Source organism: Gymnoscopelus braueri (genome assembly GCF_963280865.1).
Source record: "Gymnoscopelus braueri genome assembly, chromosome: 20".
NCBI classification, from domain to species: domain Eukaryota; kingdom Metazoa; phylum Chordata; class Actinopteri; order Myctophiformes; family Myctophidae; genus Gymnoscopelus; species Gymnoscopelus braueri.
Genome location: NC_137622.1, coordinates 24,943,147 through 24,958,470, shown reverse-complemented (window position 1 = coordinate 24,958,470; position 15,324 = coordinate 24,943,147). Strand labels below are relative to the sequence as shown.

The 15,324-nt window shown below is 41.4% G+C and overlaps 2 protein-coding genes across 3 annotated transcripts; one reads left to right on the top strand and one right to left on the bottom strand.

The window, feature by feature from the left end:
• Positions 1–591: 591 nt before the first annotated feature.
• Positions 592–7,415, top strand: nudt22 (nudix (nucleoside diphosphate linked moiety X)-type motif 22). 2 transcript variants are annotated; one of them, XM_080416971.1, is made up of 7 exons: positions 592–770; positions 1,070–1,161; positions 2,954–3,704; positions 3,967–4,092; positions 4,565–4,662; positions 6,696–6,789; positions 7,261–7,415. In XM_080416971.1, exons 2-7 carry the CDS (start codon positions 1,076–1,078, stop codon positions 7,402–7,404), a joined length of 1,299 nt encoding a protein of 432 aa, XP_080273097.1. In that variant the 5' UTR covers positions 592–770; positions 1,070–1,075; the 3' UTR covers positions 7,405–7,415. The 2 variants fall into 2 exon arrangements, with proteins under 2 accessions (XP_080273097.1, XP_080273098.1); XM_080416972.1 differs by lacking the exon at positions 592–770 and having other exon boundaries at positions 786–1,161.
• Positions 7,416–7,668: 253 nt separating this feature from the next.
• On the bottom strand, positions 7,669–15,161 carry LOC308076579 (heterogeneous nuclear ribonucleoprotein U-like protein 2). Its single transcript, XM_080416970.1, has 11 exons — positions 14,241–15,161; positions 13,524–13,594; positions 12,833–13,084; positions 12,563–12,675; positions 12,112–12,378; positions 11,790–11,912; positions 11,570–11,671; positions 11,068–11,239; positions 10,565–10,792; positions 8,428–8,480; positions 7,669–7,805 (listed from the first exon to the last, which is right to left on the bottom strand). The coding sequence occupies exons 1-11, from the start codon at positions 15,038–15,040 to the stop codon at positions 7,701–7,703; spliced, it is 2,286 nt and encodes a 761-aa protein (XP_080273096.1). The 5' UTR covers positions 15,041–15,161; the 3' UTR covers positions 7,669–7,700.
• Between the last annotated feature and the right edge of the window lie 163 nt (positions 15,162–15,324).

Here is a 15,324-nt window from a genome sequence, read left to right as displayed (position 1 = left end):
AACCAATTCCCAGCCAACATTTCAGTCTTCAGATTCTCAATCCAGTTCTTATAACACAGGTTAGATTGTAAAACATGACAAAGAAAAATACATAAGTCATAGTTTTCATAAGGTAATAGTTCAATTCACTTTGCATTTTGCAGATTAGAGGTGTGTGTGTGTTAAGAGGTGTGTCGTTCGTGAATGAATCGAGTCGAATGAACGGCAATAGGGAACCATTCCTTATATAAATATTTGTAATATTTATATAATATAAATATAAATATTATTTGTATAATTATATGATATAATATATATATTATATATTATTAAATATAAATAATAATATATATATATATATATATATATATATATATATATATATATATATATATATATATATATATATTTGTTTAAAATATAAATATACACATGAGCCAGTCTTTTGAATCTGGCCTTCAAAGAGCCATAAATCCCAGACCGGATGTGAGCGCAGAATAGTAAATAGAAACTGGTGACGCGAGGTTAAATGGACCAATGGAGCTCTTCTGTGTGGAACACAGGACCAATCCAGGCCAGTCACGCGGTGGCGCTAATGGACAACTCAAAACACAAGACCAGGAAGTCGATGGCCGCTCTTATCCTCCAAAGCTCTACAAAACCACGGGGACAGACTTTAATGTAAGATTAGATTGATGTAAATGACACGTATGCTGTGGAAGGCCAATAGGTACACAAGTGGGCTACGAGTTTACGAGCTCTCAGTCTAACAGGAAGGTCTTCATACTCAGGTCAGTGTTTCTGTTCTGTTTACCAGTCGTCTGACATTGTAACTTTTAGTATCCATGTAATACGCTACAATGTTTTAAGTTTTTGTAGACAGAAACATCCGTCACAGAAGTATGGATAGTGATCTCTAAAGGAAACGATACACGTCTAGTTTCACTGACCAAGTACTTTTGCCATAGACTACTGTGAAAATGCCACGACTACTAACGATGCTGAACTAATTCACTAACGAATGACTACAAGCATTAGGTTTAAGCACGCTGTGATGAGATGAGAAATAACCTAATGATAATCCACACAGTGTCCCATGGACCCCGAGGTGTCTGTATTACTGCACTGTGCAGCCTGGCGTGGCCTGAGGGAATCCCAAGTGCAGGTGGAGCTCTCTGACAGGTAAAGAAGTACTCACATTTTTTACTTTAAGTAAAAGTATCAAGACAATAACGCAACATAGAAACACAAACTCTGTTACAAGTGCAAGTCCTGTATTCAAAATGTACTTGAGTAAAAGTAGCAAAGTATTGGCATGAAAATGTACCTAAATAAGTACCAAAAGTAAAGTACTCATTATGTAGACTGGCCCATTTCACAAGTGTTCAAAATGTATAAAACTCTTTAGAAAATAGCAGATCTACAAGCTCAACAACGCGTTGCTTTGCGATGCTTGTAGATCTGCTATTTTCAAACAGCCAAAGTATTTAGGGATCAATTGGTTAATGCATGTTTTGTAATAATAATAAAGATCTACAAAGTAACTAGTAACTAAAGTTTTTAAATAATTGTAGTGGAGTAAAAAGTACAATATTTGTCTCTGAGATGTAGTGGAGTAGAAGTACTGAAATTTTTAAATACTCCAGTGAAGTAAAAAAAAATCCTCAAATCTGTACTTAAGTACAGTACTTGAGTACATGTGCTTAGTTACTTTCCAATTTGTCATAAGTTGGGCCAGTCCTGTCACTTTCTTTGTGGGCATCTTTCTTTGTAGTCCTGCACACCAGGTTTGTGTGTGTTTACTGTGGTTTTCTCCCACACCACATGCAACATACACAGACAGACAGAATCACAAGGAATTTGGCAAAATTCGGAAAAAGAAAAAATGCTAGAGAACTGAGTGCAAATTTGTTCATATGCACGGGTGCACACTATGTACATAGGACAGTTGCATTGATGGCATATGCAAATGGACGGTTAAAATATAAACAGTTGATGTATTATACATTATATGTAAAAGCTAATAAATGAAAGTATTAAAAGGCTTGACTTTTAAGTTTCTATCAAATAATCTGTTCATTGGCTCAAAGAGTTATAGTATACCACTTTATTTAATTATTCTAACTGATAGGTATGATTTTGTACCATTTTCTTATGGATCTAAAGTGTACCATTTTCCATTTGTATGTGTTAATAATATTAACACATACAAATATGGTTAAAAGTGTCAGTGCCTCTCTGGCAGCCTGCAGCAGTGTTTTGGTCTGATGGGCTCCTTCTGGTATGTCAACAATATTAGATAGCAGGTTAACCTCGATACCCCAGCCTTGGTTGCCCAGGAAACTGAGCCATTCAAGCCATAACTTACGGCTGACGTGATGACGAAAGGCGTTACCCCACGTTAAGTGTATAATTACTCTGTATCTCTGTTTTAACGTCAGAAGAATATATCTGGAACTATACATGTCCAACGCTTCTCTGGAATAAACCCAAATACTATTATAACACGTTTCCTTCCTCCGTGTATTGATGTAATTAATTCTTATCTGACCGATAGATATGGACCGGTATTTACTAGGAAAAAATAAAGCTATCACTAACTATTTGCCTTAATCCTGAAATGTTGTCTTAATCTGCAATCTTTACGTTTAATGCCTGGAAGTTGAACTACGGTCTCCTTCGTGGGAGAGCAAATTTCGACTGCTCCACCAAGACAGAATTCCCATATTCCAACATGAGAAGTTCAAGCCATACTAGCCTACTTGTCACTCAGTAGGTGTTCTACCTGACACCAGCTTTACAGTGAAGAGAGTAGGGATGTGCTAGTTATATTGTGTTCACATACTCTACCACACAGTGGTTAAAGTAACATTTTATTCATTAAAATAAGTTCCAGATTGCAGCTTTAGAGACCTACTACTATCTACCACTCTCATTAATTACTTTTTTTGTCTTTATTCCAAACCTCTGCAAGGTTTAACAGACAGACAGATGAGGCTCTAGAACGTCATATAGAGGAAGTTTGGACACAGCGGGTGTCCAGGGAGCCGTGGCTTTTCAATGGAGCCAAATTCAGACTTCACTCCTTCAGCTTGGCCCTGCCAGAAGAACCTCTTCTTTCACTCTCTGTCCTCTCTTCTCCCAACGATCCCCCCTCCACTCTCCCAGCCCAGTCACCATCTTTAGACTGTGCTGGTGACAACTCTGTGAGACCACACAGTGATAAAAGATGGGATGTGTTTTTGTCCAACTCGACCACACAGAATTTAGAAAAAGGACATGGACCTGCAGGTGTATTTCAAGGGTACAATGCAGATAGTACCGTCCAGCCTAGTCTTATTTCCAATGAGAAGAAAGAGAATGCACCTGTCAAACCTTACCCCACCTCTGACTGCAACTCGCCTGAAGGCGTCACGACCAACTCTCCTTCATGTCCTCACAGAAACATGGACCTTAGAAAAGCGGGTTCTGTCCTCCTCACTCTGAGACTAGGCCTTACATGCTACAAAGACTTCCTGGGGACCAATTGGTCACGCCAAGCAGGGGGACTACGTAGCCGCGGGGAGGAGGAGTTTGGGGATCCGCTGGCGCTGTTGGCCCAGCCTCTCGGTGTAGGAGGGGTCCTTTGTACGCGTGACGGACAGGTGGTGCTGATCAGGAGGAGCCAGAAGGTGGCTGAGGCAGGGGGGCTGCTGGACATCCCTGGGGGACACCCAGAACCTAAGGTGAAGAGAAAGGCCATGGCTCCTCCATTTGGACATTTTAAGGACTTATAAAGATGCTTCTATAAATATTTCTATCATTGATTCATATTTGTAGCTTCTCTCCCTTCAGTTTTCATTGTAAACTGAAAACCCATCTCTAAATGTTCTCTCTCAATTGCATTTTAAAATCATCTAAGTCATGCCATCATTCCAACTGACTGGTCCATTTTCACCACATCTGAGCTTTTATTCATACCATCACTGTGCTCTCTGGTGTCCCCAGGCAGTGTGTGAGGGTCTGGACCAAGGTACGTCTGAAGACCAGATCAACATTGCCATGCTACAGCAGAGGCAGGGGGCAGTGATCTCCGAGCTTTTCTCCTCTGTGTGTGCTGAGATCAGAGACGAGGTGTGTTTTTTTTCTATGCATGACATCAGAATCAAAAGACTTTATTGCCATGACATGTGAACATGTTAGGAATTTGATTTGGTACAGTGGAGCACAGTTTACAACAGACAAAAACAACACTCCCCAACATAAGGAGCTGCAGAGTAAAATGCATTTGAAATATTTGGAGAAAACAAAATCCTTTCTTGGAGTGTGTTGGACAGGATAGTATGCAATTTGGGGGGAGCTTAAAATGACTGAGCCAAGACTCCGGCCTGAGATTAAGACTCACTTTGTTGAGTCTGATCAGTGGTTTAAAAAAAACTGAGAGCGATGTTGATGAAAATACGTGATTGTGTGAACTACAAACCAATAACAATTTAGTGTATTAAAGCACTGGCGTTCATGAATTGATCAATCATCACTGTGAACTGTGAATCCAAGGCTTGTCATTTCCTTCCTCCTCTCTCTCTCTCTCTCTTTCCATCTCAAGGTGAATGTTCCACTGAGTTCCCTGGGCGAGCCTGTCTTGATGGGTATTGCTCTGAACCACACCAGTGCAGGCAGACCAAGCGCAGAGTTCTATCTCAGGTATTTGTACTTGGACTAGTTCCCCAAAACCAGTGGTTCTCAACTCCGGTCCGGGGGTTTCTATTCTAGCTGGTGGTTTCCATTCTGTCTAATCAAGGGAAATGTTAGACTTTGGACTCGAGAGCATATCATTAGTAATTACCCATCTGGTTGAATAGGAAGGTAATACTGTAGTAGCACTCTGGCAGCCTATGTCAAATTATATGTAGTCTTCGAACAATGATACAAAATGTACCTAGCCTCACCAAGCTGATGTTTGGAATGGAAGCTCTGACAGTGTTAAACAAGTCATAGTCTAATAACATCCAATCTTATAATAAGTTACTATGTGTGCAGTTAATGAACAAAACTGCACAAATCACAATGCTGTGTTCAATGGGGAAGCCATTGGGATGGCATCGTCCCCACAAAACCCAAAATTGAAGATAGCGCTGCTCAGTTACCTTGTAGGCTAGACATAATGGTACAAGAATAAACAATGGAAAGTAAAATGAGTGATCTTTATCTCTTCATTCCATAGCCAAACTGGATTTAGACTAAATGGTCAATGTTTTATCCCTAGGGCCTTTTTCAAGATGGAGTAAAGAATCACATGACATATAGTACATAGACTTTGATATATATAAATGATAGCATCAGGAGTTGGAGTAGGAGTAGAGGTAATTAAAGCTGGTTCCACCCATGCTTTCATGCACATGGTATTACAATATTAACTGATAAGCATTAGGTGATAGATAAGTGATAAGGCTTAATTATAATGAAATCGGAACAAAAACAAAATTATAGTCTATACATTATTCTTGTCTCGAGGTCTTGGGTTCAGAAATTCGTAAACGTAGCAAGCGTGATGTCTTACCCACGTAGTAGAGTGAGAAAGGAGGTGTGCATTGCTAGTGCCACAGTTCATAAATGTCTTGATGGAATAGCATTAATATGTAAGTGAGGACGAGGCATGTGGTTCTGCTGCGTGAGCATCTGCACCTACAGTATGGAAGCTAGTAGAGGCCTAGAGGGTTGGAGTACAAAGGAAATAATGTTATCAGTATTCAGGCTATGGACAATGTCTCCAATATTAAAACATCGCCTGAAGAGCACTTTAGAGAAAGTAGAGGAAAAGGACAAAAAGAATATTGACTTTGTTGTTGGCAGAGGCTTTGGGTTTCAGGAGAGCATGATTGTTTGTTGCTGCCCTGGCCCACGCCTTTAGCATGCAGACTTTAGAATACTTTATCTCTCTGAAGATTTGGGGAAGTACGCCCTGGAGTTATCAGTTTGTTTTTAAAGTATCAGACAAACCGGCCAATGGGAATGTTCTCCTTCAAGCATAAGCACGAAGGTGCACAGTAAATACCTTGCCAATCCAGCCAGTAGTTTTCAGGGTAAAATGTGAGCAAATGGAATGTTTGGCCTAATGCAGGAGGAAGCTAGAGGAAGGGCCAAGGGATCAGCAAAGTTAGTAGTCATCCTCTGGAGCACGAAGATGCACAAGTTAGTCACAAGCTAATGAATCCACACTTACCCAGTTTTTAATTACTTTGCCATCTTACTAGGCAATTGCCTAATACTTAATCACCATTCATAGTTCTGGTAATTAATGTGAAATGTCTTTGTAAACATTCTATTTGGAAATAAATGTATACAATCTTGCATAACAGGTCCTCCACTTAAAACATGTATTGTGTAATAGTAGTAATATTAGCCAGAATCCTGAGATTTCACTACTCTTCATTCACAGGCCAGCTGCAATTGATAGACATGTACACATTTAGGATACAAGCTTTCCTCTTCTGCCATCTTACTGATGAACTGCATTTCCCCAATATTTTGGGGGTGACTTTTGGTGCTTCAATATATATACGAACAGGATCATTTTGAGAAATTAATGTGAATCTTATGATTAAATGACAGTCAATAATTTGTTCATTCACTCAGCTAGTCTAATCATTTCATAATCTCATTTTACTGTAATATCAACTGACATAGAGAAACTGCAGCTTACATAACAAAAGCTGTGTGTGTGTCCGTGTCCTCAGCTGTTCCTTAACATCTGATGAGGTCAAGGAGTTGTACTGGAGAGGAGGACTGGAGGCCCATGAGTCCACAGACATTGTATTCCTCAGCAGAATGGTGAGGAATGTCATCATTACTAGTACTCACAACAAGTTCACCCAGATAATGGTAATGTGCATGCAAAGAAAACAATTGAGTGCTTCAAAGAAACTTAGTAATGCCTTGAAATGTATAGTTTTAATACCCGTCACATTGTTGCTAACAGATAACAAGCAAAACCAATGTATTAGTTATTTTCTACTGAAAAGTATGTACACTGTATCCAGTAAACCAGACCTATGGTTTCATTTCACGTGAAGCTCAGTTCTAGAGTGAAGCTCTGTAGTTGCGCAAAGTAACATTAAAACACCAAATTACTCTATGGACTCCCATATGTGTGCATGTATAGGTATAGAAACACAGCAGAGTCATACAGAATAACCAAATGGTCCATAATAAAAAAAAATGTAACTCCTAAAATAGATAGATTCAATACATTGTTCAGTGAATTATCAAATGTTTTACAAAAACAACTTTTTTGTTTTGAAGGACATTTTACAGTTGGATAGAGACCGCCCTCTATGGTCAGAGTTGTGTCCTTCATCCAAGGGAGCAGTATTGCTCTATCAGCTAGTGATGCCTGATGAAGAACAAGACAGCTGCAGTCCATCCCAGACTCATATCACATTGTAAATTTAAAATATAATAAAATGTATATTAAACATATTCTTTGTGTCTAATATTTAAAAACTACAAGGCTGGTTAAAGTTGATTGATCTATTGCAAATAGATCACCTTTTGCTCAATACTTTAAGCATCAAACGCAGTACCATAACAAAACATACATGATTTGTCCTGCATAGAATGTTGCTTGTTGGTGCAGTTTTCTTAACCTGATGTTAATGCTAAAAAATCTCTAATTTGTTAAAGATGATAGAAATCAATTTAAAAAATGAGAGCTCATCTCTTCAGTTGCATCTTTTACATGTTCACCAGTAACCCTGGTAAGTGTTGTAGCCAAAGTTTCCACCACTGCTGTTGTAGTTGGTAGCAATGTTGTAGTAGCAGCCCCGGTCTTGATAACCCAAGTTACTCTGAAATGTAAATGTTGTGAAACATGAGGATGAGATGCTGTTTAATCCTTAACATGAATCATGTTAATCTGTAGCCATGGCCATGCTGCTATATATTAAAGGTAGGGTAAGTGATTTGCGTTGGTTAAAATAATTGTTAAATAGCTCTATATTCTGATAGTACTCATTGCTATAGAGTGTTTGTTCAGTATTAAGAGTCTCCTTGTCTCTCCACCTCTTTATTAAACAGAAAATGCATTTTCGTTTCAGTTTCATTTCCCATTTTATCCAACCAGGACAGAGAACTCAATCAGGATACAGATTAAACAAGTGAAATTGGAAGTGATGCCACTAAGAAATGAGCATGCAAAATTGGAACTGGAACACTCTACAAAATAAGCTTAAAAATGGGTACTTTCTCCTGATTGGCTGAGATTTTGACACCTACCGAAAAATGTATTTTCTGTTTATTAAAGAGCTGGAGAGACAGGGAGACATCTGTTACTGAAAAAACACTCTATAGCAATGATTACTATCAGAATATAGTATTTTAACCTTTTAACAAAATACTTTTTGTTTTAACCAAAAAATATCACTTACCCTACCTTTAAGCACAGCCACACAAAAAATGCGCTACACTCACATATCTTGGCTGCAGTCCCCACGATTGCTGGTTCAACCTTGTGGCATCCCACCCTACAAAAGTCAGAGCGAAAGTCAGAGCATAGAACATATCACTTCAAATAAGGGCTTGCAAGGCAAAAACAAAAGGTGCTCAACCTTCCTTGAATTAGCCTGGAAACTAGACAAATATGCCATGCCAGGCTGTCCCTGAATGCCAAAGATTATGGGAGAAACCATGACTCTCAAACTTTGAATGATTTCCTGTATCTCTAGTCTAGGTCAGGAGATCAGAAGTAGGATGTGAGTCTCTTAATTCCAATGGAGAAGTGACAATGAGCACAGATGACAGATTCCTTTGCCCCAATGTCATTGAAGTAAATGTAAGCCACATCATGTGTTCCAAACATTCTGACAGACATTATCAAGGGTCTTTTTCAGACCGATCAGGAGGAAATGAGCAATGAGCAACACTGATTCACGGACATTCACAAGATCGGATGTTTACTTGGAGTGAACGCACCCAATTAGGAAACCGGAAATGTGTGCCATTTCTATACTAGTGGCGAGGTGTGGGATTGGCAATATCTTGTATTTACATACTCATCATCCTGTATAGATACACACAGAGATAGACGGGAACGCCCAGGAACGCCCATTCGATTTTGTCCCAGGGGAAAACAGAACGATCTGCCTCATAGAGTTACATCATACACGATCGTTTGATCACTTTCAGAGCTATTTTATGGACGATAGAGACATTGTCAGCCAAGAAAAATCCATCAGAAGGACAGCTGGAACACAATCGTCCACTCGCCCTCGGAAAAGTTGACTTATTATTAAGATATATGTGACTAAAAAGACCAAACATTGACAATCTATCAGCTCACAGCGCGTCGGAACGCGACGCGTTGTAACTGTGAGCTAGATTGGCAATGTTTGGTTTATGTTCCCCCCAGAATACGTAAACTGGGGTTCATGTGGTTTATCAGATTATCCTTATATCTTATTGCATTAGTCAAGTTTCAGCACAAGCACCACTGAGACCGGAGATCTGTTTCCCTCGTTCCAGCTCCGTCTGAGTATCAAAACACTCGCCCCAAAACACAGTCGCCCCGGGGCAAACCCGCCGGTATTCACCTGGTATTCCTAAACTCAGTAAAACTATGCCTAAACTGCTAAACATAACCTTATTCCTAAACTGAACCTCAGTAAAACTATGCCTAACCCTGAACTTATTTCAAACCGTAAAACAAATACAAGAATACAAGAACCGCTGGTCGGTGAGAAAAATGGGGGCGAGCGTGTTTTGGTGCGAGTCTTCTGGTTACCTCTTGTCTCGCTCCTTGTTACAAAACATGTTTACATATGCACCGTGTTTAATCGCCTGGTAGAGACACTATTACAAGATATGATCAATTAAACTTACCATAATATCAAAACCCAACAGCCATTAAGTCATCAATAATGTTTATAGTTAATTTGAAGTACAGTTTAGAGACTGTTTTGTGAACGGCACGTACCGTCGCCATTACCATTTGGCGAAGTGCGTCATTTAATATCATGCAGGATTTACACACTGCTTTAGCTCCGTGTTCATTGCCAGATTAACAATTGCGTTTTCTGTAGGTTTTTAAACGAGGATAGTCTAGGGTTTGGCTTGTTTTGTGTGTAAATCGCTGCATGTTGCGTCTCCAAACTGTCGATGTCTCCTGCACTTGGAATTCACTAAAACGTGTTCTATAAACATCATTGATGAATGAATGGCTTTTGCTTTTTGATATTATGAAGTTTAATTGATCATATCTATAGAAAATGTAATAGTGTCTCTTACCAGGTGATTAAATCCGATGGAAACCTCGGGCCATTGTGTTGTGTTGGATCCTCTGTTCAGTCAGGACAACATTCCAATCGGACTCTTGTTTAATTTGCTAATGTAGCATTCCTTGTCGAGTGGCAACAAGGTTCTGTGCCTGTGATCTGGCAAGCCATGACGCCTGCTTTTAGATCAGTATACTTTTACAGCATATGAGTTTGAAAACCCCACATCCCTCCGTCTATACCAGCTGGGGGAAATCTGTGTTTTCCCCCCCGAGTGCATCTCCGCCCCCCTAGGTACAACCCACTGATGACACTATGCCGTGTGGATGTATACTGACCTTGCATCCCATTCCATTGGCCCTTATGAGTCGGCGGAGGGCAATATGGGATTGGCCTGTTCTGCCGGTGGCGGGGTTTCTTCTTCTCTCGCCTGGCAATGGGGGGCAGCATGCTGCGTGCCTCCTCTTTATATTTCTGAAGGAGGGCCTGTGCTTGTTCATAGGGCAGTTCAACATACTGCAACTCCTCCAACAGCTCCCCCTGCTGCTCTGGCAGACTGCAACTTGCTGGAGAGACAATGACACATCATTATATTAGGGAATAGTAGCAGGATCTTTCAACATATTACTATACTCTGTCTGATGTTGCTCATAGATTTGTGCATGGACACTAGATAATACTTTGTTATACTGTCGTCTAGCAAAGAGCATGGAGTTTGTTCATGAACCATGGACATGATTTAGCAACGGTTACATTGAACTGTTTCACGGGGAACCCTGATCCGTAATAGTTCTCAGGCCAGGATTGTATCAATATCAAATACTATCACAATGTGTCAGACCTTGGAGTTTGAGAAGGGCAGTCTCTGGGATCTCCTCCTGCCCTTCCTGTCTCTGGTGCTGTTCCAACCGTCGCTTCCACTCGTCTGCTGTGGGGAACACCACCACCACCCTCCGCCTGAAGCCACTGAACAGCTGCAACTTGTGGCGCCGTGCAGAGACTAGCACGTTGGGCTGAGGACAGAGTGTATAGTTGTTGTTGTTTTTTAAGTTCACATGCAAGTGTTTTACAGCTCTTCAGTAAAAAAAAAATCATAAAAAGAAAACAAATCTAATATTTTTATTTTCAGCAACTCAACTGGCATATAGGATGTTTTGAAGTGGACTTAAATGTTTGTAACATTTTGATACAATGTCATACAACTAAACCAAAACTCATGAAATGTATTTATCTGTTGGCAGGCACATTACATAATAATGGCAATGCCTGATGATTATTTGGTTTTGCAACTTGCATTTTTTTTTTTTTTTAAGTTTAGTCTGTGTGTTAGATACTTTAATTACCTGGTCAAGGATATAGTTTCCTGGAGTGTGAGCAGCCATCTTGATCAACTCAGTCACACACTGAGAGGCCTGCTGTAGCTGGCTCTCCCTGTTGCCTCCACTCTGTACACAAACATACAGATGATCAATCACAATTGATTTATATAACAAAATGGTCAAAAATGCAACAAGTATGTATTAGCTTAAACTGCAGCATGCCTACGTCACAAGTAAGACTCACAATCATACAGGCGACTACCGCCTCGGTGCCCAATAGTTTGAAGTGTTTCCCTGGCTGCTGCTTAATGTAATCTTTGGCCCAGTGAGTCTTCCCAGAACCAGGGAGACCCACCAACATTACCACCTGGAGAGGGACAGAGAATAGACGGAGAACAAGGAGATGTTAAGAAACGATGAGAGATCTGAAAATAACAGGAGACTTGACTTGATCTATGTTCTCTGGGAGGATATGTTTGCCGTTGCAAAAGCCACTAACAGGATATAGATAGAGCCTCAATGGAAGGCAACACATTTGCCATTAAAATACCACAGCCAAATCTCACCTCACACTGTCTTATGGAGGAAGGAGGCCGCGGGGAACAGAGTCTGTCTTCTGTGGCCAGGGATGCAAGTGAGGTGTAGCCTGGAGGGCCGGGGTACCAGGGAGGCATTGCGGAATCCAGCTGAAAGCTGACGGAGTAGCCCTTACAGAGGACATGTGGGAACAGGGCCCGATCCAGGAGCACTGTGGATTCCAGTTGAAATGCAACCCCCATGGCACGTCCGTTCTTATGGTAGGACAGTTTAACGCCACTCTTTTTGGAGAAAGACTACAGGCATGCATAAAATAAAACAACATGCACATCAGATGTCATGTACACACACACACTAATAACAGACAAAACTATATTTAATCTACATAATACATAGATTTACCATATCGTTTTGTAATATCATGACAAGTCCACAGAACAAATAGACGTAGGTGAAACAGGACAGACAGGGTTTACTCACAGCGTAACATCCAATGACATCACCTTCCAAGAAGGGTTCCCCAAACACCTCCTCCTTTCCATCAGAGACTTTCTTGCCCTGGCTATCATAAGCATAAGACAAGTCCTCTTCTCCTGAGAGTTGAAAGGCCAGAGGGAGAAACATTGGGTTAAAGAAAAAATAGGATTGACCCATAACTATTTTGGCATGTTGAAAGGTTTAATGGAAATAAATTAAATAAGAATATTTCTGAAATGAATGCTCGTCTTCCTACTAGTTCCTGGTACTAACCCAGCAGTAGAGGGCTTTCAGCCACTGACCAGCCCACTCTCAGGCCGAAGGGCTGTGGGTCTCGGCAGGACTCCTGCTCCTCTGGACCTTCAACCAGGAGCTTCCTGTCCAGCCTCACCTCAAATCCCACCTGGCCTCGCCAAGCTCCATGGCTCAGCCTGCAGCCTGACCACAGAAGGGGGAACCGATCCCATAACCGTGGCTGACCACAGGCACCATCAGGACCCACTTCAAAGTGAAGGTCACAAGTATCTGTGGGTAGAGCAACAAATGCGATGGATACCATGCCAAAAATGGCCATGCAGACCGATAATGTGGAATCAATTACATTTTCATTCCATTCTAAACACCTTCAACCGAGGATGTAATTACTGCATAATGTTGGGCTGGAATGATACTGAGTGGACACAGTTCTATAGTCACATCGTTTGTGCAGAATATGCAATTTGTGAATATGCAGATACTGAAGTGAAGAACAATTTTCCGCACATGCGGCACAGCTCTGAAATTAATTCAACGTTGAGTAACAGGCCTTTGTTCCATTCGTATTATTTTGAGACCTACAGTATATTTACTCTAGAATTGCATTTATGGGACTAAATTAATGGAACAAATTGAAATAACACCTTGAGATTATACTTGTTTGGTGTCCCTTCTACATTAAGATATTTAGTCATTTTGAAAGACTCACATCGATCCAGTTTGACTTTCTCTTCCTCGTCCACATCTTCTCTCTCTGGCGGAGGCTGTGGTGATTTGGCCCTGGGTGCAGTGGAGAAAGAGACAGGTGGTGCATAAGGGTGAAGTTAGCACATCCTAGTAGAAAAGATCTCTCCAGTAATAGTTTGTCCAGTGAGGTTCAGCCAAGTCCTATTCCTGTGGTTCTCAAACTTTTTCATGTCAAGGACCCCCATCTGAACATGTATTGTGCCAGGGACCCCCAGAAGAGAAGATTTGTGTTTTAAAACAAAAAATTAAACATTCAAAAATAGCAGATGTACAAGCTTGCAGCACGGCACCAAGTGGCGCGCTGTGAGCTTGTATATCTGCTATTTTTGAACAGCCAAATTTTGCTAGGGAGTGGGGAGCAGCCAAATGTTCCAGGGAGTGGGGACTCGCTGGAACCCCTAGGGCAGCGAGGGATCCCCGGACACCACTTTGAGAACCACTGTCCTACATAAACCACACCAGTCTTCAGATATAGTTGCTATGCTATAAAATGCCAAAGTTTGGTGAGAACTTGTCAGAGTGACTACATTACCTACTTAATAAGTGACATGCATTTTAAACACTTTAGTATTCCAGCCAGCACACTCTTTGAGATTCAAAATCCAAATTCATACATATTCAAGGATTTCCAGCACACATGCAAATCCTGTCAATACTAATAGCCCCTTTGTCGTCGTACCTTTTATACCGTATCTCCTCTTTGAACTCATAGAAAGCCCTGCCTTTGCCGATCTCCTCCACAAAGAGCGGTCTGCCTCCCTCTTCTGTGTCGTGATGATTTATCCTTCCTTCCCCCGGCTGGTACAGTGGGTTTGAATCAGCTCTTACGGAGCTAGACACAACAACAAGGGATTCTGGAGTTGTCTGGCGGTGATCCGTGTGTTCTTGAATCATCCCGAGCTTATGGATCCTGGCACTGTCTTCTTGTTGGATCGAGACCGTCGGACACTTGGCGGGCAGCTCCGTTTCTTTGCCAACTAGTGTCTGGGACTCTGGTTTTGACACACAAACCATTGTAGATTCACCAAGCAGTTGCCTTGACCCGTCCGTATCGGGTTCGGTCTGAGTGGCAGTGTCTGTGAATGCTCTTGGCTCCCACAGATTTAACAGACGTTTGCATGGCGGTACAACAACGTCTTGTTCTGGGTCAGAAGTAGCGTTCGACGTGACAATAACACGGACATCATGGGGTTTCTCCTGGTGATCGGGCGACGTGGCGACGTCCATCGGCATCGCCGTCGTTGCTGCTGTTGGTGGGCAGTTGTTTTGTGTGTTTCCATCTTCCGCACTGCTGTCAACAACAACAACAGTTTCGCTGTCGAGGTCACTTTCTCTTGATTGTGTGTGCAATCCGGCCTCTAGCGCGGACCACAGGCGGCCCACGAGTTCAGCTTTGAGTCCCTTGGTGTCCAGTCCGAATTCTTTAAGTTTGACGCGCAGTTCGGGTACTTTAAGCTTCTTTATTTCCGGCAACTTCATTTCCTTTTCGTCTCTATCTTTGTTCCTAATGGCAATAACTCGTACCGGTCTAGAGTAGACGACGGTAAAGAGACGCAAGACGGTCCAAAACACGGTAAGAACTAAGAAAGACACGGGCCAAATAAACACCACAACAACACCAAAACAAACACAATTCAATATGGTGCCTTGTCCTGTGATTGGTTCGCTCTCTTTCTTCTTCTTCATCTTGCGATTGTTTTTGAGCAGATTTGACGCCTACATGCACGTGTCTGCCATCTACTGGTACATATCGGCATTTCGGA